Below are 27774 nucleotides of genomic sequence, written 5' to 3'. Positions count from 1 at the left end.
CAACTGAAGCCTTTCAAGATCATTTATGCCTTCTTTCCTTGCTGTCCCAGATACTTGGCAATCTAATTGTTCCTCTTTCCTTGTTTTTTGTCTATGTGCCTTCAGGTGCTTGATTGTTTCAGAACAAATGAAAGTGACATTAGCAGGCAACTGTAATGATAATGATCATGTTTACATGGCCCCTAGCAAAGCCTTGATTATGGTTACTGTTTGATTAGACTTGGCTGCCAGCAGAGGGATGACACACAGTATGCAAGATGGAGACTTGCAGCCTCGTGGCATGCCTCATGGTGCTGTTTTCCACAACTTTAAAGTAAAGAATCTTTTCCTTCATCCGCATGTTGTCTAAAAACTCACACATACAAATCCACAATGAAAAATAGTGTCAGAAGTAGGATGAAAGAAATTAGAAGGAAATAGTTAAAAAGGTAAAAATCTAAAGTCAACAACAGATCAGTGAAGAGAAGCTAACAAAGTGAAAAATGGAAGGTTTACATTCACCAGTGAAGCTTCAGCTGACAGGTAATGTGGCTGAAAATTGGAACAGATTTAAACAGCATTTAGGATTGTATTTAGTGGCAGTTGGGGCTGATAAGAAAAGTGATAAAATGAAAGCATCAGTTTTCTTGCCAGTCATGGGTGAGGAAGCCCTGGAGGTGTATAATAACTTCACATTAGCTGCTGAAGGAGACAAAATGAAACTGGAAAAAATAATGGAGCATTTTGAGGCACACTGCATACCTAAACATAACCTGACATTTGAGAGGCACAGAATTTTCACATGTATAGAGAAAATGGAAGAAAGTATTGATCAGTATGTGACTGAATTGAGAAACAGAAGCAAAACGTGTGAATTTGGTGGACTGGCTGACTTGCTGACAACAGACAGACTTGTGTGTGGTATTCTAGATAATAGTCTAAGGGAAAGACTGCTAAGAGAGCAAAATCTAGTCGTGAAAATAACCACAGCAGCCTGTAGGGCTTAAGAAACTGAAAAATTGCAGCCAAAAGAACTGTTCAGTGAAACTAGCTGCAACGAGAATGCAGTGAGCAAGAACAGACACAAACAGTTTAACAAAAGCACATCAAAGTGGAAAGAGAGGCATGGTCAGTTAATAAAAAATGAAAGGGACAGTCAAAAGCCATGTCGTCAATATGGTGCAAAACACTTGCCAAAATAGTGTCCAGCATATGGTAAAACAGGCTATATGTGCAACAAAAGCAACCATTATGCCCGTTGCTGTAGGAACCAAGTTCAACAAAGCAAGGTTCATGCAGTAGATGAAAGGGAGATAGAGGAATTCTATGTAGATGTTGTGCCCACCAGGCTCACCTTGCAAATCCTTCCTGGCCAGAGAAAAAACGAGCCTTCCATCTCATATGCAGCCACCTTAAGCGCAAACTCCGGGAGATCCAAAATGAGTGGTGGACTAGGCTCGCCAAACGAACCCAGCTTAGCGCCGACATTGGCGACTTCAGGGCTTTTTATGACACACTAAAGGCTGTGTACGGCTCCTCACCCCAAGTCCAAAATCCTCTGCGCAGCTCAGATGGCGAAGTCCTCCTCAGCGACAAGATCTCCATCCTCAATCGATGGTCAGAACACTTCCAATCCCTTTTCAGTGCCAACCGCTCAGTCCAAGAATCCGCCCTGCTCCAGCTCCCTCAACAACCTTGAGGCTAGAGCTGGATGAGGTCCTTACCCGGGAAGAGACATATAAGGCAATTGAACAACTGAAAAGTGGCAAAGCAGCAGGTATGGATGGAATCCCCCCCAGAGGTCTGGAAGGCTGGTGGCAAAGCTCTGCATACCAAACTGCATGAGTTTTTCATGCTCTGCTGGGACCAAGGAAAGCTGCCTCAGGACCTTCGTGATGCCATCATCATCACCCTGTACAAAAAGAAAAGCGAGAAATCAGACTGCTCAAACTACAGGGGAATCACGCTGCTCTCCATTGTAGGCAAAATCTTCGCTAGGATTCTCCTTAATAGACTAATACCTCTTCTTCCTTGGCTTGACTAATACCTAGTGTCACTGAAAATGTCCTCCCAGAATCACAGTGTGGCTTTCGCACAAACAGAGGAACTACTGATATGGTCTTTGCCCTCAGACAGCTCCAAGAAAAGTGCAGAGAACAAAACAAAGGACTCTACATCACCTTTGTTGACCTCACCAAAGCCTTTGACACCGTGAGCAGGAAAGGGCTTTGGCAAATACTAGAGCGCCTTGGATGCCCCCCCAAGTTCCTCAACATGGTTATCCAACTGCACGAAAACCAACAAGGTCGGGTCAGATATATCAATGAGCTCTCTGAACCCTTCTCTATTGACAACGGCGTGAAGCAAGGCTGCGTCCTCACACCAACCCTCTTTACTATCTTCTTCAGCATGATGCTGAAACAAGCCATGAAAGACCTCAACAATGAAGACAGTGTTTACATCCGGTACCGCACAGATGGCAGTCTCTTCAATCTGAGGCGCCTGCAAGCTCACACCAAGACACAAGAAAAACTTGTCCATGAACTACTCTTTGCAGACGATGTCACTTTAGTTGCCCATTCAGAGCCAGCTCTCCAGCGCATGACGTCCTGTTTTGCGGAAACTGCCAAAATGTTTGGCCTGGAAGTCAGCCTGAAGAAAACTGAGGTCCTCCATCAGCCAGCTCCCCACTATGACCACCAGTCCCCCCACATCTCCATCGGGCACACAGAACTCAAAACGGTCAACCAGTTTACCTACATCGGCTGCACCATTTCATCTGATGCAAGGATCAACAAAGTGATAGACAACAGACTCGCCAAGGCAAATAGCACCTTTGGAAGACTACACAAAAGAGTCTGGAAAAACAACCACCTGAAGAAACACACAAAGATCAGCGTGTACAGAGCCATTGTCATACCCACGCTCCTGTTCGGCTCCAAATCATGGGTCCTCTACCGGCATCACCTACAGCTCCTAGAACGCTTCCATCAACACTGTCTCCGCTCCATCCTCAACATTCATTGGAATGACTTCATCACCAACATCGAAGTACTTGAGCTGGCAGAGTCCGCAAGCATCGAATCCATGCTGCTGAAGACGCAACTGCGCTGGGTGGGTCACGTCTCCAGAATGGAGGACCATCGCCTTCCCAAGATCGTGTTCTATGGCGAGCTCTCCACTGGCCACCGAGACAGAGGTGCACCAAAGAAGAGGTACAAGGACTGCTTAAAGAAATCTCTTGGTGCCTGCCACATTGACCACCACCAGTGTGCTGATATCGCCTCCAACCGTGCATCTTGGCGCCTCACAGTTTGGCAGGCAGCAGCCTCCTTTGAAGAAGACCGCAGAGTCCACCTCACTGACAAAAGACAAAGGAGGAAAAACCCAATACCCAACCCCAACCAACCAATTTTCCCTTGCAACCGCTGCAACCGTGCCTGCTGTCCCGCATCGGACTTGTCAGTCACCAACGAGCCTGTAGCAGACGTGGACATACCCCTCCATAAATCTTCGTCCGCGAAGCCAAGCCAAAGAAGAAACAAGAAAGAAATCAGAGACTGGATGTTGAGATTAAAAGTGAATGATATATACTCTTCAGTTAAATTGGATACTGGAGCACAAATTATGTAATATCAGAGATTGATTTTAATAAGATTAGACCCAGATCATAGATGTATGGAACAAAAGTGAAGGTGACAGGATACTCAGGTACCAATATACCAGTGCAAGGAGAATGCATGGTCAAAGTGAAACATAAGGACAAAGAGCACATGCTAACATTCATCGTGTTACCAAAGGATGTACAGGCCATATTAGGTTTAACAGCCTGTGAGAAACTAAACCTGGTAAAAAGAGTCTTTGTTGTGGAAAGTGAAGGAGAGACAATCTATGATGCACTCATGAAAGAGTACAATGACCTATTTCAGGGTCTAGGCTGCCTTCCAGGATCAGAATGGATAAATGTGTGCCACTGATAATAGATCCATGCAGAAAAGTTCTATTTGCACTTCAAAAGCAACTAAAGGCAGAGTTGGACGGGATGGAAAGCCTAAATGTGATTCAGAAGTTAGATGAGCCAATGGAGTCGGTGAGTTCACTCGTTGTTATTTTGGACAAAAGGAATGGAAAGCTTAGATTTGCCTGGATCCAAGAGATCTAAACAGAGCAATAAAGAGAGAACACTTTAAGCTTCCGATGAATGAAGAAATCATGTCACAGTTTGCAAATGCAAAGTTTTTCAGTAAGTTAAATGCATCATCAGGATTTTGGCAGGTGAAATTGGATGAAGCAAGTTCAAGACTGTGCACATTCAATGGTCTATTTGGCAGATACAGATTCCTAAGGTTACCATTTGGAATTGCCTCAGCTCCTGAAGTGTATCACAAAACTATCCATTTGGTCAATGAGTACCTGGATGGAGTTGATATCTCAATGGATGACATCATAGTATGGGGAACTACGAGAATGGAGAGACTAATGAGAGACTAAGGAAAGTGCACGAAGCAACAAGGAAAGCAAACCTGAAGCTGAATAGAGAGAAGTGCCAGCTCGGGGTGACAGAACTAACATTTGTAAGAGATATTACTGACAGTGAGGGCATCAGACTAAATCCCAGAAAGGTGTCTGCCATTGGGAACATGTCAAGGCCACAATGCAAAAAGGACATACAGAGGTTTAATGGAATGGTCAGCTATATGGGTAAATTCATATTCAACCTCTCAGAAAAGATGGCTCCATTGAGGAGACTAACAGAAGAGAACATTGAATGGGAGTGGAATCACAAGCATGAAAAGTCATGGAGGGAACTAAAGAAACTGCGCACAAAGGAACCAGTTCTGAGGTTTTATGACCCAGTGAGACCCATCAAGATATCATCAGATTCACAACATAATGGGCTTGGTGAAGTTCTGCAAAAATATGATGATTGGCAACCCATTGCGTATGCATCTTGCTCAGTGACAGATGCGATACACTCGAATTGAAAAGGAGCTGCTCAGCATCACATGTGCCTGTGAAAGATATCATCTGTTTGTGTCAGGACAAGCAATCGGTGTAGAGACTGATCATATGCCCTTGGTTGCATTGTTCCAAAAGCCATTAAATGAATGTTCACTTAGAATACAAAGAATGATGATTAGGCTGCAACGCTATGCAGTGAATATACACTCCAAGTAAGCTAATGTACACAGCAGACACATTGACACGAGAGAGCCCGCAAACACCGAAATGGATGAAGATGTGAATGCCTTCATGGACATGTTCTCAAGTGCACGAGAGGTGATGTACTGGCCAAGAATCAACAATGATATAACAAATAAAGTGTTAAACTGTACAATATGCTGGAAATATCAAGTAAGCAATCCTGCAGAACCACTCAGCACACCGAGCACCACACAGACCTTACCAGAAGGTAGGTGCTGACCTATTCGAATATCAAAGAAAGGACTATCTGCTCATCACAGACTATTACTTCCTGTATCTAGAAGTGTGTAAACTGAACAACACCACTGCAGATGCTGTTATGACAGGTATGAAAGCCATATTCTCCAGACATGACATGGAAAATGAGATCTTCACAGGCAAAGGACCCCAGTTTTGCAATTTAAAGTTCCAATGTTTGCCAAACATTGGGACCTTGTACACACCACGTCAAGTCTTCATTTTCCACAGACCAATAGTCTAGTGGAAAAAATCAGTACAGACAGTGAAAAGACTGATGAACAAGGCAAAAGACAGTGGAATGGACTTCTACCAGAGCATACTAGTATACTGCACAATGCTGTTCGAGTGTGGTATGTCACCAGCACAACTCCTGATGAAATGTAGGCCAAGATCAAACCTACCCATTCAGGAGGACCTCCTGAAAACAACAGAGGGGGAGAAGGTGAGGAAATTCAAAGAACAACAGAAAGAAAAGCAAAAGTATTACTTTGACAGAGGAATAAAAAACCTACCGGAACTCTACACTGGTGACCATGTAAGGCTAAAAGACAAAACAAACTTATGAACTCAGAAGGGAACTGACCTTAGTGAAGTCCAACCAAGATCAGACACCATTCAGATAGATGAAGATGCTGTTCTGCAAAGAAATTGTTGAGATCTTCAAATGGTACCAACTACAATAGAAGGAAAGACGGATAATGTTGAACAACCTGAATGCACATCTGAGAAGACATTGTCTGAGGCAACGACTCAGATTCAAGGGCAATCAATCAGGAGATTGTCAAGACACGTGAATCCTCCTAAGAGACTCAGAGAACAAATTTAAAGACTCCTGTTATAGAATGAAGTAATGCTATCTTATTCACTCTTCAAGTTTTAGTGTATGTAAATGTGAACACACAAAACAAGTTAAAAAATGTTAACAATGTTGATAATAATGAAAATGTAAGTTCCTGGTGTTAAAGTTAAAATTGCAAAGTTATACAAAGAAAACATGTTAGTTAAAAGTAAGCTACTTTTGTTTTAAGAATGGGAGATGTAATGATAGTGATCATGTTTGCAATGCAACTAGCAAGGCCTTGATTATAGTTACTATTTGATTATACTTGCCTGCCAGCAGGGGGCTGACACAATATGCTGGATCTGTAATGGAGACTTGCAGTCTCATGAGATGCCTGATGGTGCTGTTTACCACAACTTTAAAGTAAAGAACCTTTTCCTTCATCCACGTGTTGTCTAAGAACTCACACATACGAATACAAGATGAAACAGCAACTTCTTGACTTCAGCAAACTTTAATTCAGCCAAATGAGCATTAAATGACCCATTTAAAAAAATTAGTTGCTAAGATAATGTGCATTTGGGTTGATGAGTTTGACACAGATCTGATACCCGAGACCAAATTGAGTGACTTTTGTATGGGATTGCTTAATGCTTGACGTGTTTAACAGAACTTCAATTCAAGCACCATTTCAGAGAGGTAAAATGTCATTGTGGAGGATGGATTACAATGTCTTTTCCATTGTTGGGCAGGTGGTGAAATTTTCAAAGACCTTTGAACTGATGTCTCCACTGTGTTGTGCAGAGAGTGATATCAGGTGAGGAACATAACTGATTTTATACTTACATATTTGTTTTTTTTATTATTAATTTCATTACATTTGTGAGATACCATTTGGAAAAAAAAAGTTAACTTTAGTTACTTTATACATTATGTCAGGGTGGGTTACACCACATGGGCAATACAATCTAAGTTTGGTTCAGATGCTGAAAAGTATGCTCCTTTTATGTGTGTAGCAATATTTTGAGATGCATGATACTGTGCAGATGGATTGTTTATAATGGTCTGAGTTGGGCTGTCTGCGACTAAATTTAAATGTTGCAATTCAGCAATTTCATTTCACACAAAGATTCTAAACCCTATCATATACCCTCTGACAATAAAAATGTCAGTATCCATTTTGTTCGACGCTCCACTTGGGACCTGTTGAGTGGCTAATGCCTCCTTAAGTCAGCTCCTGCACTGAGTCCATGTGGAGTCTGGGAAACCTAGACCAATCATTTAAATAGTGATTCATAATGAGGAAATAAGTTAGGTTTTTACTTTTATGTTGTAATTTTTAGATTATTTAGGCTTTTATTTGTTTTTAATTTACTGCAAAATTGTTTTTAAAATGTAATTTTATGTCAGCAATATTTAAAAAAATTGTCAACTATAAAAAAAATTGCAGTCATGCATCATGGAGGGCCAATAGATTTATCATTATGTTACAGGTAAAACTCTGGGTGGTGTATGGGTCTATTTCATTCTAAGGCAAGATCCAAAGTGGACACATAGCTTGTTGTTGGACACAATCTGTAGATTAAGGATTCAGATGAATGTCCATCAGATATAAGTTTCAAAGAAAAAAAATTAACAATTGAATATCAGATATTTCATAATAGTTTCTTTGCCTATCTATTTTAACTGTTAGAACATAGAATATTCCAGCACAGTACAGGCTCTTCAACCCACAATATTGAGCCAACCGATAGAAACCTAATCATCAAACTATTGTACCAGCTCATCAAGAGTATACACTCACAACACAAAATGGCACTGTATTGTAGCTGCCTCGTTTGTACATATCAAGTGACAAAGCAATCTTATTTCCTCAAACCTGCTGTGTGCATTCATTTTTCTCACCCTAAAAAGGGCAATAAATAATATTTTTCTCCAAAATTATGAACATTTATTATTTTAAATTGGCAATCAAAAGTAAAGAAGTAGCATAAAAATGATAATGCTTACTAACTAGCTAGATTTCATAAATTGTCTTTTGATCAAAAATGTGAAATATATGGTAAGTCCAGGTGCACCAAGGGAGCGATAAATTAGCTTTCTAGGAGGAGTTATCCAGTTTTTCAAAAAGATTAGAAGTTGAAGCAGAAGTAGGCCTTGAGGCCCTTTGAGCCTGTTCCATTCTTCAACATGATTATGGCTGATTTTCAACCTCAACACTTTCCTATTCAAAACACTATGGATCCCCTGCTTCTTCTAAATGTCAAAAGTCTATCAATCCTCTAATTCTAGTTGAAAGTAATTTGTAGTTCCAGAACTTCTGTTTTTATTTCAGATTTCCACCTGGTGTTTTTTTTAATTGGTAATGTTTTAATGTTTTTGTTCAGGTAGGAAAGTTGAATTGGGAAGATTTCCCATGATGCTGTCTCTAATGGCTGAAGCATCACAGTTTGAAGGTGCAGATTCCAGATACATGCTCCTCGTGTGAGATAGGAAGTCTAAAGTGGAAAATCTCCTTTATCATTTTTGCTTAAATGATGAAATATAATTACTAAACACACGAGTAAAGACCATGTGATCCTTTGCAAGAGGTCTGAATCAATTCCAAGATGTCTGTTGCCAGTTACTTCCCAAAACTTGGGAACTGTATTTAAATAAGTACCAGTTCTTGCATCCTGTCACTTGCATATTTTACAAATTAAATCTTTATTTTCTAAAGAGGATGTGCAGGCTGTAAAATTGTAATTGAATTCAAGGCATGTAGGATCTCAGTGAAATCCTAATTTTGATATTAATTAAATCCTTGTCAAAGCTAGCATGGAGAAATTATCCTGCTCTGGTTGGTTGATAAACAACAGTATCGCAGAGCTGGTTGCTTCAACAGGCCTTCCAGTGAATATCAGTGATGCCTATCAGGACCCTCGCTTTGACACTGAGGTAAGAATAAAAATGTAAAGATCCCACACTCAGGAACTGCTCAGTGACTTTTCAAGTTTACCATTACACCTCCATTATTTCTCCAAACCAAAAGCGGATTTCTGTAGAATCAATCCACACCCATCTCATCTTTAACTATTGCTGCAGGCAATACACAAAAATCAAAGTCTCTGTGTGAAAAGAGGGATGGTTAATCTGTTTCCACCAGTTTTAATCTTGAGGAATATGACAATGGCAATGTGGAAACTCTTTCCTCTGAACAATCCCTAGTGAACATTTGTGTTCTCTAGAACAGTCGGAGAAGACTTTGCTTCATTGACATCTTTGGCATTGCAATGCCATCTTACTACCTCACTGGGTCTTATTTACACAAACACTAAACACAAGCATGAATAGAACAGGACTGGTGAATCCTGAGTCAAAAATCATTATCAAATGCACCAATCTGGCCTGTTTCTGGTGGGTCAAAACAACTGGCACAAGATGATAATCTGGCAAGAAATGAAAAATTTAAATGGAAAAATAATTGAATTGAATTGTTTATTGTCAGGTACAGTGGGAAAAAAAAACTTTATTTTACATGCTATCCAGGCAAATCAAAACAGATTTAATTAAAACAAATAGTGAAAAAAAATGCATAATCTAGTATTAAAGATGTTACGAACTAGCAAGCCCTTAACTAGCACTAACATGGGAATAGCAATGGAAAATTCACCAGGCAATGGTAAATTGGAAAAAAAAGTCTTTTAATTAAACTATTCCTCACATAACATCTCTTAATAACTCTAAACTTAATGCTAAATCAACCCCCACTATGCACAAGTGTAAAATGAGTGTGTGTGTGTGTATGTGTGTGTGTGTGTGTGTGTGTGTGTGTGTGTGTGTGTGGTTTCAGACTATTACATGAGCTTGCTTCTGGAAATGTCAATTTTAAAGTCCTGTTTCAAATCTCTTGTCGAATCCCAGGATCTTTAAATTATGTTCCAGAAGTCAGTTTTTAGAGAGAATTCTTCTCACTGGTGTATTCACACATTTTCCCCTAGCTTTTTTAAGGTTATAGAACTAATTTTCCTGATGATAGAACAGCAGTCCTGCTTTCTTGGAGATCTTTTGCTTTCATGCTGTTCTTCACAAAGGTCAGTTCAAATATCACTGCTTTTTACATTCCCTTTTCACAAGGGACAGGTTTTTTTACACCCTGCCTTTTACAAAGGACAGGTTCTATTCAGCTCCCTGTGCTCCATGTGCTCTGCCTCACAAACAATGTCCTCCCACCTTCTTTATCCTGTCTCCCTTCCCATGTGACCTGACCACAAAGCTTCTGTCTGTTTTGCAAAACCTCCCCTGTTCCAACATTTGACTTTGCAAAGTCTGGCACCTGTCACTTTCCAGCATGAGTTCCCTAAAAGCACACATTGTCCTGTCATCCATTGTGGTCCATTTTAATTACATTACTGTCTATATTCGGCATTTCCAAATTAACATCTACAAGATAAGATGAAAGATTGGAAGTAGGCCATTTCGCCAATCAAATCTGCTTTTGTTCTTGTTCTCTCTTAGTATCATAGTGTTGGTCAAATGTGCTGTGGTGTATGTATCCCTGTAACCAAGCTCCCTACATAACCTAAGATATATAATCCTATCTTAACTTCAAATATTATCAACACATCCATTATAAAGAGAAAACTCCAGTTTATAAAACTGCAGGTAGAGTTTTGTGAGATAATGAGAATATCTTTTACTTATAAGAGGACCATTCATGAACCTGATAACAGCAAGAACTAAACTAACCTTGAATCTGGAGGACATCTGCTGCTGTGAGAAATGTAAAGATAAACAGTTGGATGGAGTATGAACTCACAACATTATTAAGGCACCGAAAATAAACTTTACGATACTTATTCAAAAGTCTTCAGGAAGTATTATTCAATGGGTGTAGAAGGGTATTCTCTTTCTGGTACAAGTAAAACATCTGCCTTTGGAATTACACAATATTATAGTATGCAAGGCATTTCTGTTGAAGTTACTTGCCCCATTTTGAAGAATTCTGTTTTAGAAGAGACCTTTCTTCAAAAATCCCCAGGTTTTTTCTCAAATATATTTCCATCTGCACCTTACTAAGAGAAGAAGCAAAGAAAAGGCTTTGAACTAGCTGTTCTGTCCGTGATGTGTTTTTAATCCAAAAAAGTACAGGAGATGGAATTTCATGGATGTGTGAACAGAGTGAAATGTTTCATCCCTAATTAAATTTGCCTGTAAATGACACTAAATGGATTGAGCAAGACCGGCACTAGTTATAAATTAATTGTTGGAAGTTCATCCATTCAATTCAGGAATCTGGTCATTAGACACAAACCATCACAGTAGAACACTTACAGGTTGTATAAAATAATGCAAGAGAAAATCCAACTAATTATATTGCCTTCAATCATTGTGTAATGTCTCCTTTTTAAATCACTTTTGATTTGTTAAAAACAAGATTAGCAGGATGTTTAAGGGGCGTCGTAGTACAATCTGCAAGATTAATGTCTTTTATGTCAATGGACAGTGCTTGTTATTCGTGAGTCTCGGGAGAAAATATAACAATCACCTCAGTGTAAGCCATTCATGGCAATAATATAGTTCCTGAAATGCAGACTAGTCCCTATAAATTATGTTGATTACAAGGGCAGAATTATCATTACTATATCAGACTAAAAATGAAGTGCATCATTTGTTGAAAGGGGTTATTTCACTGTTAGGCCTTGTAGTTAGTTTCATATTATAATTGTTTGTGTTTTTATTTGCAGATACAAGAAGTTATTAGCATGATACTTGGGAGCAAAGCTTATAGATTATTCCTCATTGGGGTTTGTGTTCAAAACAATAAAAAAAATTCTATGAGGCATATTTATATGATTCTTTATTACAGTTCATTTATAAGGTACAAAAGTCAATACTGTACAACTCCTTGTCCACGATCTGTTCCATTTTGGTCCCTTTTACATGGGATGTGTCCACCTATGAGCAGGAAAAAAAGGATGGAATGAAATTCTTTAACCAAACAATTTGAAGACACTTCACTTGATTTGTCACTATATTTGTCACTTGTATAAAATCCCCAATATAGTAGCCTTCACTATTTGTACTCCATTTTCTAAATTGTGCTTCTTTTAATGGGGTGTACCAAACTTTGCATCTTGGATGCAACTTGCAACAATTACAACATTGCACATTTCACTTGGTGGACCAAGATAACAAAGTTCAAACTGTAAAACAGGAAATGTAAACTAAAGTATGAAATGTAATGGAAATTAGAAAATACAGATGAGGATATAAAAGAGATGGGTGGTAAAAATGAAAATTGCTTTTTTTCATCGTTGACATGAGTTTTCTTTTGAAATAATGACACCCCAAAGTCGAGAATGAATTCCTCAGTGTTAGAGAGGTTGTTCAAAAGTAATTATAATGTATTAACTTCTACTTTTGTTTGAAATGTACTGGAGGTGTAGATAAATTGGGCGGCATGGACTCATGGACCAAAATGGCATGCTACCATGCTGTATGTCTGCATTTAAATTTAAATTAAAAAAAAAAATTATTACACTATTAGGAAGTCACTAATCCCTGATATTAGCAACTTTAACGCTTCTTCAGTCATTCTAATGCAGAATTTCTGGACAACTATAAAATGTTTATACCATAATATTCATTTTTATTGTAGGGAACATAAAAGTGTTAACTGTGGAAAGGAAGAATATCTTTAACAACCAACTTCTGATTTCATTTATCAAACTGCATGTCCACATTTTAAAAATTGCTGTCAGATTTATTCTAAAGAAAGAATAAGCAGTAATAACCATCATTATTAATATGGTATGCCATTCTGCCAGTAAATCTGACTTTATAAATTAATAACAATGAACTAGTTTTAAAACAAAATGACCTTGATAATATGTATTAAATTATGATTAGTTTTGATGCTTGAATGAATGGTTTTAACCTTTACCTTGGGGCTAATCTTTAATTTGAAGTTAATTAAATTAATTTGCCATTGGGTAATTAATTTCAGTTATTAATGTTAATCCAATCTAATATTTAGATCTATGATTGTATTTGGGTATCAAGACTATTTGAAAATTGTATTGCAAATTAGCTTGCCATTTCGTTACACCTCAATAAATTTCTGTTGTTCAGATAAATACTAACCCCTTTTAAATTTAAAATTTATTTCCGACATGCAAGATGTTGATTCTGGCCATTAGAACCTGTGCTGCAGGGATGGCACCAAAGGTGGGGGGCATCCACCAAGCAAGCTGCTATGCACCCCCATACATTCGTGGCCATTGCTCACCATCAGAGCTGCCCCCGCCCGCGTCACGAGTGTGCGTCAGTCATCACTAGCATCTAACTTGATGCACACTAGTGACTGTCCATGCAATAAAAGCAATGCGTTCAGCTGTTATGTCGAAGGGACAGGATGTTAATTTTCGTTTAGCATCCACCAATCCACAAGCACCCACCAGCAACCCCACCCTGAATGTTGGACTGCACCCCCCTCCTCATTATCCTAATGCCCCCTTATAACACTCTTTCTGGTGCCAACTCTGCTGTGTTGCCCAGTTACACAAAATTAACCTTCCGATCCTATGCATGTTTGAAGTCTGGGAGGACATTAGAGCACCCAGGGAAAGCTCATGCAGGTGATGGGGATGATGTATGAACTCCTTAAAGACTCTGCCGGATTTGACCCTGGGTCATTGGTGCTGTAATAGCGTTGCACTAACCACAATGCCAACCAAGCCCCTTTTCTACTGTTGCACAAATTTTGGCACAGAGAAAGGGCATCTTGATCTAATAAAAGTCTCTGCTGCTGCCAAATAGAAATTGGAGCTGTCTACTCAAAGGTCATTTCTTTATTTTTCATTCTTATTGTTTAAATTCTTTTTCTTTGTGTTTATCTAATTCTCTCATAAATGGTCATGTTTTGAAAAAAAATCACACGGAGTGATTTTTTACATCCTGATCATCTTTTCATCAAAAGAGTTTCCTTAGCTTCTGATCAAGGAGTTGAACCAACACGTAATTCCCTTCAGTTGTGTTCTATGTCCATTACCTAATTATAAAGATGGACAAAGATATGGTTTACATTATCCCACAAAATAAGGCTGGTGTAAACAAATGGTTAAGGTGAGTCATGTTTAGATTACTTAAGAAAACTGGGCCAGTATGTCAAGTTAAAGGACATTCTTTCACATTTGGAATATTGAGGTATTTCTTCGTAAAAACAATGCAGCACCCAGTACAGGCCCTTTGGCCCTTGATGTTGTGCCAACCCATATATTTCTTCCTAAAAAAAAGTATTAAACCCTCCTTACCCCATAACCCTCTATTTTTTCTTTCATCCACGTGACTATCTAAGAGTCTCTTAAATGCCCCCAATGTTTCAGCCTCTACCACTATCAAGACATTCCAGGCATCCACAACTCTCTGTGTGTAAAAAAAAACTTACCCCTGATGTTTCCACTGAACTCCCTTAACTTTGTACATATGTCCTCTGGTGTTTGCTGATCATGCCCTGGGAAATGGGTGTTGGCTGTCCACCCTATCTATGCCTCTCATAATTTTGTATTCCTCTATCATATCACCTCTCATCCTTCTAGCCTCCAAAGAGAAAAGTCCCAGATCTGCTAACCTTGCATTATTTATGACTTATTTCCCAATCCTGGTAAATCTCTACACCCTCTCCATAGCTTCCACATCCTTCCTATAATGAGGTTACCAGAATATTCCAGTCTCAGGACTGGAATATTATATCACCCTCCTCTATCCATATTCTCACCTTGCATGCCCTGAGACTCTGAACCCAGAACTATGAGTTCTTTCAGGAGATCAAAGAAGATGGAATGATTTAAATAAAACTATTTCTCCCTCATGGAGCATGTAAAAAAAGTTTTTGCATTTCTAATGTGAGCTCTTCAAACTTGCATGCACCTTCTAAAAACCTGTTGGATGAGAGGCTCCAGCGATCAGGATAGCCAGAAGGTGGATGCAGGAGGCGGAAGAGTTACAGAACTCCCTTGAGTCAGTGGATTGGTTTGTGTTCAAGAACTCAGCTGAGGATCTGCAGGATTACACCAGGGGCATTACAAACTTTATCAAAACAGCTATGGATGAGTGCATCCCCATCAAATCGTTCAGAGTTTTTCCCAACCAGAAGCTCTAGATGAACACAACACAAGGATGATCTGCAGAAACCCATCTTCTGAGTGAAGTGGATATTCTGGATGAGAATGGAAACAACAAAGATACCTGACAGCTGTGGCAGGGCCTGCTACAAAACCAAATGGGGTGCAGAGGAGTCAGCAAAGCTTCACTTTCAGATGTTCTCAATGCCTTCCATGCCTGATTTCACTACCAGGACAAAGAAGAACCACTGCACACCCCAATAACCTCTGATGATCTTTTACTGTCAGTATCCAAGAATGACGCGTGGGCTGCCTTTAAGAGAGTGAATCTAAGGAAACGACAAAGATACCCAACAGATGTGGCAGGGCCAAAATGACGAATGAAGTATCTGCCCAAGTATTGAAAACCTGTGCTGACCAACTTGCCAATGCATTCATAGATATCTTCAACCTTGCACTCTGACAGGTCGTGGTATCTACTGTTATGGGCCCAGAAGACACCAAAACTCAACAGTAATAGAAATTCACCAACACAAATGGCTACTTTTTGGTTTTCAGAGAGAGATTTGGTGCTCGTTTGGACACAAACTGATTCCTTCCGATCAGCCACTTCAGTGTCTTGCCGAAGAAATTTGCCCCATCAGGGTTTTCCAGATGATAACCTCTTTCTTTTAGGTCACCACAGAGTTCCTTTTCTGTTTCCCTTATTTCAAGTGAAACATTATACAGCTCTCCATCTCCTCTTGTATGGTCCACAAGGATTTTGAACAGGCTGAATTTAGAACTCACAACCAGTCTTCAAAATGGGGTTTTCCACAAGCTTGCCAGCTTATCCTGTTCTAGTCCCAGCTGCTGCTGCTGAACTGTAGAACTGAATTCTCTCTCTCTCACTCACACAGAGAAATGTCTGTTTGACACACTCTGCTTGCAAAACCACATGACCTTCCTAGAACAGCCAACTGCAGCACTGAACCTAATGTTCTGAGTCCGCTCATCTGTTACTTTCCAAAACAATACTCCATTACTACACAACATGTCCAATTAACACCTACTTGTGAAGTCTCTATAGGCATTCCTCAAAGTTTTTGCAAAGGCACTTGGAGACTGGACTGTCTGGCTTAAGCCAAGCTCTGGCATTTTAAATGAGATCTGTTATTGAAGTATTTGTATCAATGTGTGACCTAATTATAAACCCCACAATCTATTTTCCTTTAAAACATCTCTTTACATAATATCACACTACCCATTTCAAACAGGCCTCAATAGTACTTGTTCCCAAGAAGAGTATGGTAACCTGCCTAAATGACTACCAACTAATGGCACTCACATCCAGACTGATGAAGTGTTTTATGAAGCATGTCAACTCTTGTCTTGATACGTTCCAGTTTGCCTATCGTAGCAATAGGTCTACAGTTGATGCCATTTCATTGGTTCTATACAAAGCCTTGGAACATCTGGACAGTGAAGATACATTCATCAGGATGGTTTTATTGACTACATGTTCGGCATTTAACACCATCATTCCCAGGCGTGCAGTGCTAATTCTCTAGGTGCCAGTTTGCACCAAAAACTGTGACAAGGAGGTGTCGGACCCACCCCATGAGGTGCTGGAGCTTCCCCCTGAGGTGCCGGAGTGGCACTCTAGTGAGCTCTGGCAGCATTGCACCCCTGATCATTCCCTCAAAACTTATCAGCAAACTCCAAGACCTGGGACTCAACTCCCCAGTCTATTGGATCATGAATTTCCTCACCTCCAGTCCACTATCAGTGAGGATTGGCAAGAACATACCCTCCACAATCTTCATCAGTGCTGAAGCATCACAGGGCTGTGTTCTTAGCCTTCTGCTCTACTCACTTTACACCTATGACTGTGTGGCTCGGTATAACAATAAGACCACCTACAAATTTGTCGACGATTCCACTGTAGTGTGTTGTATAAAGAAAGTTGTTGAGTTAACATACAGGAGGGAAATCGAATGGTGCACCAACAATAACCTTGCACTCAATGTCACCAAAACAAAGAGCTGATTGTTGACTCCAGGAAGGGAAAGCCAGAGGTGTACAATCCAGTGATCTTTGGGGGATCAGAGGTGGAAATAGTGAGCAAATTTAAATTTTTGGGAGTCACTCTAGGAGGATCTTTCCTGGACTGAACACACTAAAGGCATCATGAAGAAAGCACATCAGCACCTCTATTTCCTCAGGAGTTTGTGGAGGTTTGATGTGACATCAAAAACCTTGGAAAACCTCTACAGATGTGCTGGAAAATGTGCTGACCAGCTCCATTATGGTCTAGTATGTGGACACCAATACCTCTGAATGTAAAGCCTTGCAAAAGGTAGTGAACACAGCCCAGGACATCAGAGGCTAAACCCTCCCCATTATCGAGAACATCTACAGGGAATGCTGCCATCGGAGAGCAGAAGCAATCATCAAGGATCCACACCACTCAGCACACAATCCATTCTCGCTGCTGCCAAATGGAAAGAGCTATAGGTACCACAAGACTCACACTACCAGGTTCAGGCTCAGACTCTTCAACAACAAACTCAATCAGGGATTCGTTTAAGGACTCTTATTTGTGCACTTCATGTACATTTTTAACCTCTCTGTATTGCACAGTTTGTTTACATTCATTATCTGTTTACAGTTCTTTATTTGTTTACATGTATACTCTGTGTACAGTTTTTTTTTGTACTACCAACAAGTGGTGATTCTGCCTCACCTGCTGGAAAAAGAATCTCAGTGTTGATTGCAATGTCATGTATGTACTCTAACTCTAAATCTGAAATCTGACATGGATCCATTCCAATTAGCCTATTGCAGTTACAGTCATATGACAGATGCCATCTCAATGACTCCACTCAAATGCCTGCAACACATTGACAGCAAAGACACAAACATCAGGATACTCTTTATCAACTACAGTACAGTTTACAACACTATCATCCCCTTAAAACTAATCAGCAAACTCCAACATGAGTGCCTCAATACCCCACTATATACTTTGATCCTGGATTTGCTCACCTGCAGACCCCAATCAATGAGGATTGGTAACAACATCTCCTTCACAATCTCCATCAGTACTGGAGCACCACATGTATTTCATGTTATGTATGTACTCTGACAATAAATCTGAACTTTGGAGAAAAATAATCTTTTCTTGATGAATGTTTTCTTATGGCTGAATACCAGAATGTATAGCAAATGAAATCATATTGATCTTCATAACATAATACTATAAGACATAGGAGCTGAACTAGCCCATCGAGTCTGCCCCATTATTTAATCATGAGCTGATCCATTTCCCCACTCAGCCCCACTGCCCGCCCTTCTCCTCATGACTCTTGACACCCTGGTAAATCAAGAACTTAATAATCTCTGCCTTAGATACACCCAATGACCTGGCCTTCATAACTGCCTGTGGCAACAAATTTCACTGATTTACCACCCTCTGGTTGAAGAAATTCTTCTGCATCTCTGTTCTAAGCATATATAACATATAACAGTACACCCTTCGATCCTGAATTTGTACCCTCTTGTCTTAGATTCTCTTAGCATTTGAGAGTGATTCATATTTTGCAGGTAACATAACAGTTTAACATCAACGATGAAATTGGGTGTCAGGCTGTTATCACTATGCAGTTTGTGGACCATGTTGCCTGCTGCACTTCCTAAAACAGTTCTTCAAAAGAACTTCTCTGACTCTTAAGCAGCTTGGAATTTTCAAAAGCTGTGGAAAAAATGCTGCATAAAGATAATTCTTTCCTTTGTACTCATGGCAGAATATTAACAATCAGTGACTACACCCGTGGAATGAAATTATATATATCAGCGAAAGTTATTTGCAACCATATTATCTGACTCATTTGTATAAACAGAGGTTCATAATGAAAGAGGAAATCAAATCATGGTTACTATCTGAAATGGACGGAAAAAGTCTATGGAATCAGGGCAGACTGATGGATGATTAAATCTTCAAAGTGCCAAAGATTTCTGTGAGAACAATGTACCAAAAATTCCAATGCAACAGACTTGTCAGGCTTGAGTGTACTGCATTCTGTCTAATAAAGTAGTCTCATCTACAATGGAGAAAGCAAGCTGAGACTGGCAATTTCCTGCCTCACTCGCAGGAAAAAGAATCTCAGGGTTGTATGTGATGTCATGTATGTTCACTGACAATAAATCTGAAATTTGAATCTGAACTTGCTGTACACCTCTTTTCAGTCTGCAAGGATGACCTTGGGCTTCCTGTTGCTTGCCACTCTTTTTTCTATCCCAGTCCATTCCTGACTTTCAGTATTTTATTTAAATTAGTACAAAGTGTGTTTGAGAAATACCTTATCACCTTCCATTAAGGCATAATTCCTCCCTTGGAATTCAATGTTGAATTAAACAATTTGTGATAACCAGCCTTTCCAGTTTGTGTTACAGCTACTCATTTCTAATGAAGGCTTATCAACCTGTAACATAACTAGGTTTTTTAAAAATCTCTTCTGCTATTTAATGTGTTCAGTATTCTTACCAATTTTTTTTTTACTTCCAATTTCCAGCAGATGTCTTGCTCTGTTTGTCACAGTTCCAGCATTGATTAATGCCTCTGTTCTCATTCATTTTCTTTGATATACACGTTCTCCAGACAGATCAGCCCTGCTTGCCATGCCTTCACCACTCTCTCTCAGATGGCACCGACTGCATCTATCATCTGAATTCACCTGGTCTCCAGTCTTTCCCTTTCTACAATTTAATGCATGTTTTATTCTATTTTTTTTCTCTAATTCTGAAGGAAGATCACTGACTTGAAACTAAATTTGTTTCTCTTTCCTGTGATGCTGCCTAACCTTTTGAGTATCTCCTGTACTTTCTGCCCATATTTAAGATTTCCAGCATATCCTTAGTTTTGGTTTTAGATTTAGAAAACTTTGCCACATCCAGTTCTTGTACCATCTGCAGCATTAGAGGAGCAGTGAGGGATAAGAAGGATCACACATTTGAAAGATCCCTCCCTTGTCTTTTGTCTTGTGTTTCAACTACTTGGTGATTATATATCCATGAGGGTTGGAGTGGATATAAGAGATTTTTAGTCATGAAACTGGCCAAAACGGTGTGGGGAAGTTGCCCATTTCCGCCAAACAGTGTTGCATGTTTATGGAAGCACTCCAGAGATGAAAAGGACCTGGGAGATAGCTGGAAGTTGTCCAGCACCTAATCAATATTTTCCCATCATTACTTGCTTGTGACAGGTGAAGAAATGGAGGGACAAACAAATTCTGGTAAAGATGATGAAGCGCATGGCCCTCACTGCTCAAATTTTCCTCCAGCTTTGGAGAGATCAGAGACGACTTCTGCATTAACTGAGCTGAAACAGAATATTTAAATGTATCCACTATATTTGTTTCTGTATTTTGTATTGTGGGAATGCAATTAGAACAGTTCATTGCTTGGTATCTTAAGAGGACACATAACATTTAGGATTATCATGAGTTACTACTTTTTAAATGGTTATTTTTTACTATGATATGAAGTCCAAATTATGGGATGGATTGTACAATTCAAATGTCAATCTTTTCAGGGTTTTAAAATTAAAAGTCTTTGAAAACTCTCTGCATGCCAGAATATTCACGGTCAAACTTGTGAATCTTGTTTAATGTCTTCATGCATTGGTTGATCATCAACTTGTGTTCTTGCTTTCCACTTACCAAATTATTTATTCGAGAATATTGATGCTGAAGTGTTGTGCTCAGCTGAGATATTTCCCAATGGCATGGATTCAGAAAATCACCATTATTCAGTTTGAATGACTCATAGTATCCTTGTTATGCCATCATGGCATACTGAAGTTTTATTCTTGCTGAACAAAAGAAGGTGTTCAATGTTGCATTAGCAACTGACCATTTATTCACTTATTATTAATATGTTACATGACATTTGAGGGTAAGCTTGTAATAAATAACAGAATTATAGCCATTTAAAAGATGCTAGCTTTGCAAGAAGGCAGGAGACAGGTAGACTGTTCTCTCACTGCCATGTAGAAAATCAGGAGCCCTCCATCTTAAAAACTGGAAGTAGCTTTGTATATAAGGAACATTGTTTGAAATAATGAAACTCAACTACAATTTCTGCAAACAAATAAGGAAGGTCAACTTTTTGTGTGGCTGGTTGAACTCTGCTGTCCTATCAGTTTAATGTTGCATCCAATATGCTCTAAAATGGGTGATGGTTGTGATGTTTCTTTTTTGATGACCCTAGAGTAATTCAGTGACCCAATTATCCATTCATTAAAAATTATCTAAATGCACTTTAGGGTGATACATCAGAACAGGTCAGGCAAGGATGTTACCCTTGCAGTTAAAAAATCATTCTATTGAGATTGGCAGAATCGTTCAGCCTGCAAGGTAGATCTGTAATCTGGTATTGAGCTGCCAAATGATAAAATATTCTAAGTTTGAGAAAATTATATTTTATCATTTACTGTGGTCGGCTAGAATTTGCTGCATCCTTCAGCACAAAGTAATATTTCCTTGTAAGCTGTTGGTGGCGTGAACGGTTCCATAGAGCAAACATCATGATATCTGGGACCTTTGTTTGTAAAGGAACATAAAACAGTACAAGAACAGGCCCTTTGGACTACATGTCTGCATTAGACACAATGCTTAAGTTAAACAAAAACTCTTATACATGATACATGTCTCTTGATTCCCTGCATTTTCATTTGTCTATCTTCCAGATAGACACAACCCTACTCATATTAAAAGCATGTTTTCTAGTGATATTTTGTCCCTGGAAAAAGATTCTGACTGCCTACTCTATCAATGCCCTTCATAATTTTATAAAATTCTCAGGTCTCCCTACAGCTACTGATGCTGTACAAAACTCAGTAGAAATTTGTAACCAAGGATCAAAAAATGATGGGAAATTTAGTGTCAGATCAGGCATAGAATATTATGATCAGGGAAAGAAAAGAAAGTTAACGAGCCACTTAGAAATTAAATGTGTTATATTTGTGAAATTTGGATGGCACAGTTAAACACTGTTACAGCGCCATCCACCCAGTTTCAAATCCGGTCCTGTCTGTAGGGAGTTTGTACATTCTTCCTGTGTCTGCGTGGGTTTCGTCCGGGTGCACCAGTTTCCTCCCACCTTTCAAAACATACAGGGTTAAAGGTTAATTGGGATATTTGGGCAGCACTGGTTCATGGGCTGAAAGGGCCTGTTACTGTGCTGTATGTCTCTCCCATAACAATTCACTACCTGAAGAAATGAAGCAACAAACATTTAATTGTTCACTTTATGTTCCACAGAATTTTGTTGACAGTCATTAATAATTATCTCATTTAGGATATAAGTTCCTGGATTTAATATTTGCTGATGAGTTTTCTCTTCTGTTACTCTAAGGGGATTAAGCACAAAATGTGCTGTAAAGCTGTTGGTTGTGCCTGACCTTCAGTAACTTGAGGCATCACGATCCTTTGGATATCTTTTCCTCATCATAGTTCTCTGCTAATTGCTTCTTAATGACAGAGGGTGCAGTTCGCATCCTGATTCTTGTTTCAGCAACTTCCATCTCATTTATGAATCCTTGGTATTTTCATTGGGATAAAGTTCTCAAGATTCGCAGAAATAATTTTGTTGTAAGGTCAGCAAAGAACCAAAAGCCCTCAGCAGAAGCCATGGCAGCCAACTGGGGGGAATCCAGGTTAAAAACCAAATCTCAATGAAGGTGACTTCGAATAGTATAAGTATTGCAAAGTTTTTGTTTGGGAATTTATATTTCCTTTCTAATTGGAGGTTATTCAGAAGCAAAACGGCTCAATTTGACATGAGAACCAGTTTAAGATTTTTACTGAAGGCGACAAAAGGTGGCAGTGTGATGACACCAAATCAGCATTATCTATGAAGCTGAATTTCAAACTTTAGATGTACATTTTTTTCTACAACAACTGCAGAACTGGAGTCAGTCATGGAGCATCTGTAAATCTAGAAATTAATAGCTCAGGAATGAATCTCCCTGTACAATGAATCAATGTGGTTTGAAAGCAACTTCCAGATGCTCAGCACTGAAATATTGCGTACAAGTAAATGTATTTTACATGTTGTTTTATTATGTGCAGAACAATTTGTACCTTGAAAGAAATATCAGATCACCATAGTAACCGAGGTTTTTCAGAACCCAAGGTTTAAAGGCTTACTTTCAGATTTTCACATTTATTTAACACCCACATCCAATCTGGATGCCACAAAAGTTCAGAATATAATTTATAGACATGCCACATCAATCAGATCACTGCTTCCGCAATTGAAGGAGATGCAGCAGTCATCACAAAGAGAGATGTCAGTAGCTGTGTCCCAATTCCCGCTCAAAATTCTGGTGCCAGGTTTTACAACCCTTCAGAGACCTGACTGCTGCAAAATGAAGAAAAATCTATGTAATATTAAAGCAGCTGCTCTGTCTGTGATTAAAGCCTTACAGCTAGCACTCATGGCTCAGTCACAAAGAAACATTGAACCATGACCAGCATAGTCTACATAAACATTTAACATTAATATATTCCTTTATTATATGTTCCAGAATAAAATGACCAAGTTTCTCCAAGTACCCAAGTGATATAATCAACATCAGACAAATATGCAGAAGGAAAACATGGGAGATAAAGGGCTGAATTTGCCGAGAGCAGGCTGGCTGGTCTTTTCCGTCTCCGCCATGATTGGAAAAACTGCAGTCGTCACATCATGAATTTTCCATTAGCCCTGATGGAGGGTCAGATCCCTATATAGAAAATTAAGCCATAAATTTCTCCATCAAGGAAAAAAGACATAAAAAATGCCAGCATATTTACTGACCCTCTAATGAAATCACAGGAACACAAGGCTTTATGGAGGATGTGATTTCATTAATTTCATTCATTTAGATGTTTTATAAGGAATCGGATGGGAGGAGGGGGGTGGATGAGTAGCATTACTGGTCAGGGATAGTATCACGGCTATAGAAAGGGAGGACGTTGCAGAGGGAGTGTCCACTGAGTCAATGTGGGTGGAAGTTAGAAATAGGAAGGGAGCTATCACTGTACGGGGAGTAATCTATAGGTCCCCAAATAGCCCTCTGGACACCAAGGAGCAGATAAGCAGGCAAATTTAGGAAATTGCATGGTTATTATGGGAGACATCAACTTCCCCAATACTGACTGTCACTTCCTCACTGCAAAAGGGAGAGATAGGAATGAATTTGTCAAGAATGTTCAAGAAGGATTCCTAACACAGCCAATGAGAGGAGAGGCCATATTGGATCTAATAGTGGGTTATGAATCTGGTCAAATGCCGGACCTCTCAGAGGGGTGAGAGTGACCACAACTCCCTGAGGTTTAGCATAGCTATGAACAAAAATAAAAGCCGACAAAAATGGGGAAATTTTTAATTGGGAAAGGGATAATTACAATCGGATGAGGCAGGAACTAGTGAGAGTAAATTGGAAACAGATGCTCAAGGGTGAAATCACAGAAGTTTAGGGACCAATTGCACTGGGTTCAGGATAGGTTTGTCCCACTGGGTCAAGGAAAAGATAGTAGGAAAAGGGAACTGAGGTTGACGAAAGCTAGTCAAAATGAAGAAGAAAGCAATCATTAGATATAGGAAGCAGGAAACAGGAATGGCTCGTGAGAATTATATGGTAGCCAGGATGAACTTAAAACAGTTTGAAGGGGGCATGAGAAGGCCTTGGTAAGTAGGTTTAAGGAGAATCCCAAGGCATTCTATGTGGATATGAAGAACAGAAGGATGATGAGAAAGGTGGGGCTGCCAATGGATGAAGGAGACAGAGAAGGTTGGGGGAGGTCCTAAATGAATACTTTGCTTCAGTATTCACAAGAGAAAAGGATCTTGATCAGGGTGAAGTTGGAATAGAAAAGGCCTGTGTGCTGGACAATGTTGAGATTAAGGAAGAGGAAGGGTTGTATCTTCTTAAAAACATTAAGATTGAGAAATCCTTGGGACTGGACATGATATACCCAGGTTGTTGTGGAAAGTGAGGGAAGAGATAACTGGGCCAGTAGCTATGATCTTTGAGTCTGCTTTGGTCATGGGGAGGTGCTGGAGATTTGAAAAATAAAAAATGTGATCCTTTACTTGGGGGATAACAGAATAAGTTGATAAATTAAAGAAAGTTTAATTTAGTTTACTAAAGAAAGTTGATTAGGAGGATCCTGGGAATTATAGACCAGTTAGTCTAATGTCAGTGGTGTGATAATTATTGGAAAGAATTCTTTAGGATCTATGAGCATTTAGAGAAGTAAAGTCTACTTAAGGATAGTCAGCATTGCTTTGTGAAGGGAAGGTTGTGCCTCATGAGCCTAATTGAGTATTTTGAGGAGGTAACAACAGAAATTGATGAAGGTAGGGGCAATAGATGGGGTCTGTATGGATTTTAGTAACATGGTCCTCCATGAAATACTTGTCAGAAAGTCATGAGGCAAGGGATCCACAAAATCTTGGCTGTGTGGATAAAAAAATTAGCTTGCACATAGAGAGCAGTATTGGATGGAAAACATTCTGCGTGGAGGTCAGTGACTAGTGGAGTGCCGCAGGGATCTGTTCTTGGATCCCTGCTCTTTGAGATTTTTTTATAAATGACCTGGGTGAAGAGATGGAAGGACGGGTCAGTAACTTTGTGGATGATGCGAAGGTTGGAGGAGCTGTGGATGGTGTTGAATTTTGTCATAGGTTACAAGAGGATATAGACAGGATGCAGAGATGGGCAGAGAAGTGGCAGATTGAGTTCAATCTCGATAGGTGTGAGGCAATGCATTTTGGAAGGACAAACCAGAAGGCTGAGTACAGTGTTAATGGCCAGTTACTTAAGAGTGTGGATGAACAGAGGGACCTTGGGATCTCTTAAGGTTAATAGGATAGTTAAGAAGGCCTATGGGATATTGGACTTCATCATTAATGGGGCGATTGAGTTCAAGAGTCGAGATGTCATGTTGTAACTCTACATACCTCACTTAAAGTATTGTGTTCAGTCTGGTCACCTCATGATAGGAAGGATGTGAAAACTATGAAGAGGGTGGAGAGGAGATTTACCGAGATATTTCCTGGATTGGTAAAAAAAACCCATGAAGCAAGGATGGCAGAGTTGTGATTTTATTTTCTGTTTGGAGTGTACAAGGTTGAGAGGAAAGCATAATAGAGGCCTATAAGATTCTGAGAGGCATAGATGGGGTGCACAGCCAATGCCTTTTTCCCTGGGCACAATAGCAAGTACCAGATGACTCTTAGACAGGCACGTGGATTAAATAAAAATGGAGAGTTATGAGGTAGGAAGGGTTTATTACTTTTTTTTGCTAGAAATATATTGGGCAGCACAACATCGAGGGCTGAAGGGTTCTATTTTATATGTCATTATTATGATGGGAATTATTAATTTCCTTGCAGTGAAAAGAGGGGGTTCACTTCAAAATTATCTCTAGTGGAGCACAAATCTTTAATTAAATATTGTAGTGCAGATGGCTCAGCTATTCTCATTTTATGGAATATGTTACTGTTACATGGTGGTAGGTTTCCTGACTCCAATATATTGGACTCATTCATGCTCTAATGTTCTAATCCTATTGCACACTATAGGTGGTGGCCAGTGTTTGAATGTAAGCCATCTCACCTCGAATGTAAACTCTGCTCTTTCTCTACAGGGCCTGCGTGACTTGCTAAATGTGTCTATTTTCCATTTTTACTTTTGACTGTGAGAAAGCTTTTTAGATTATTTTGGAGCAAGTTAAAAGGGGATTTGTGATATCCAGTTAAAGAAAAATGACCATTACTACAAGAGAGATTTATCAACTTATTCTGTTATTCCCCAAATAAAGGAAACTCCATGTCTTCTTTCAGTTTATGCCCAATACAGACAAACATTCTCAACAGGAAACCAAATGATAGACTGATTGGTGCTTTGAGGCAGAAGATTTTAAATTCAAGCTTAGTTTCTCCACCATAGTGTAAGCCCAAAACATTGCTTATGTATTTGACCTGCTGGGTTTCTCAGTATTTTATAACTTGCTCCTCTTCCTCGCACTTCTCCATCCCTCGGTTTTCTTTCCCATGTCTCTCCAGGCTCCCTTCCCTTTCCTTTAACCTTTATCTTTCCACGCACATATCACTTTAAGTTATCTCTATGCCATAAGTGCTCTGTGATTAGTAAAGGATTGCTTAAGGTAGTATGTGAGTGGGAAGGGAAGGTTGGGAATCATTGCTCTAGACCCAATTGTTACTGAAATATTTTACTTGATAAAAATTGCCATTGGAACATTTCCTTTGGAGTTTGAGTCAATTAGGTATGATTAAAACTGGTTTTCTTTCCACCACATACCACCTTAAGCAATCCCTTATGAATCACAGAGCACCTATGGCATAGGGAAAACTTAAAGTGGTATGTGAGTGGAACGAAAAAGTTGAGAACCACTGCTTTAACAGAATCCTTTC

The 27774-nt window shown here is 39.4% G+C and overlaps 1 protein-coding gene across 5 annotated transcripts in view; it reads left to right on the top strand.

The window, feature by feature from the left end:
- Window positions 1-27774, top strand: part of LOC138751620 (dual 3',5'-cyclic-AMP and -GMP phosphodiesterase 11A-like) — a 272213-nt gene that overhangs the window by 114415 nt on the left and 130024 nt on the right. For 4 of the 5 annotated variants that reach the window (XM_069914141.1, XM_069914140.1, XM_069914143.1 and 1 more), the window contains 2 exons: window positions 6958-7022; window positions 9022-9142. In XM_069914141.1, coding sequence (XP_069770242.1) covers window positions 6958-7022; window positions 9022-9142 — 186 coding nt within the window. Of the gene's footprint in view, window positions 1-6957; window positions 7023-9017; window positions 9143-27774 lie in introns of all 5 variants that reach the window. The other variant, XM_069914145.1, reaches the window with a different exon arrangement.

This window comes from Narcine bancroftii, chromosome 1 (assembly GCF_036971445.1).
Source record: "Narcine bancroftii isolate sNarBan1 chromosome 1, sNarBan1.hap1, whole genome shotgun sequence".
Lineage (NCBI taxonomy): Eukaryota > Metazoa > Chordata > Chondrichthyes > Torpediniformes > Narcinidae > Narcine > Narcine bancroftii.
The sequence above is the reverse complement of the archived record's forward strand: the minus strand, read 5'-3'. Positions and strand labels throughout refer to the sequence as shown.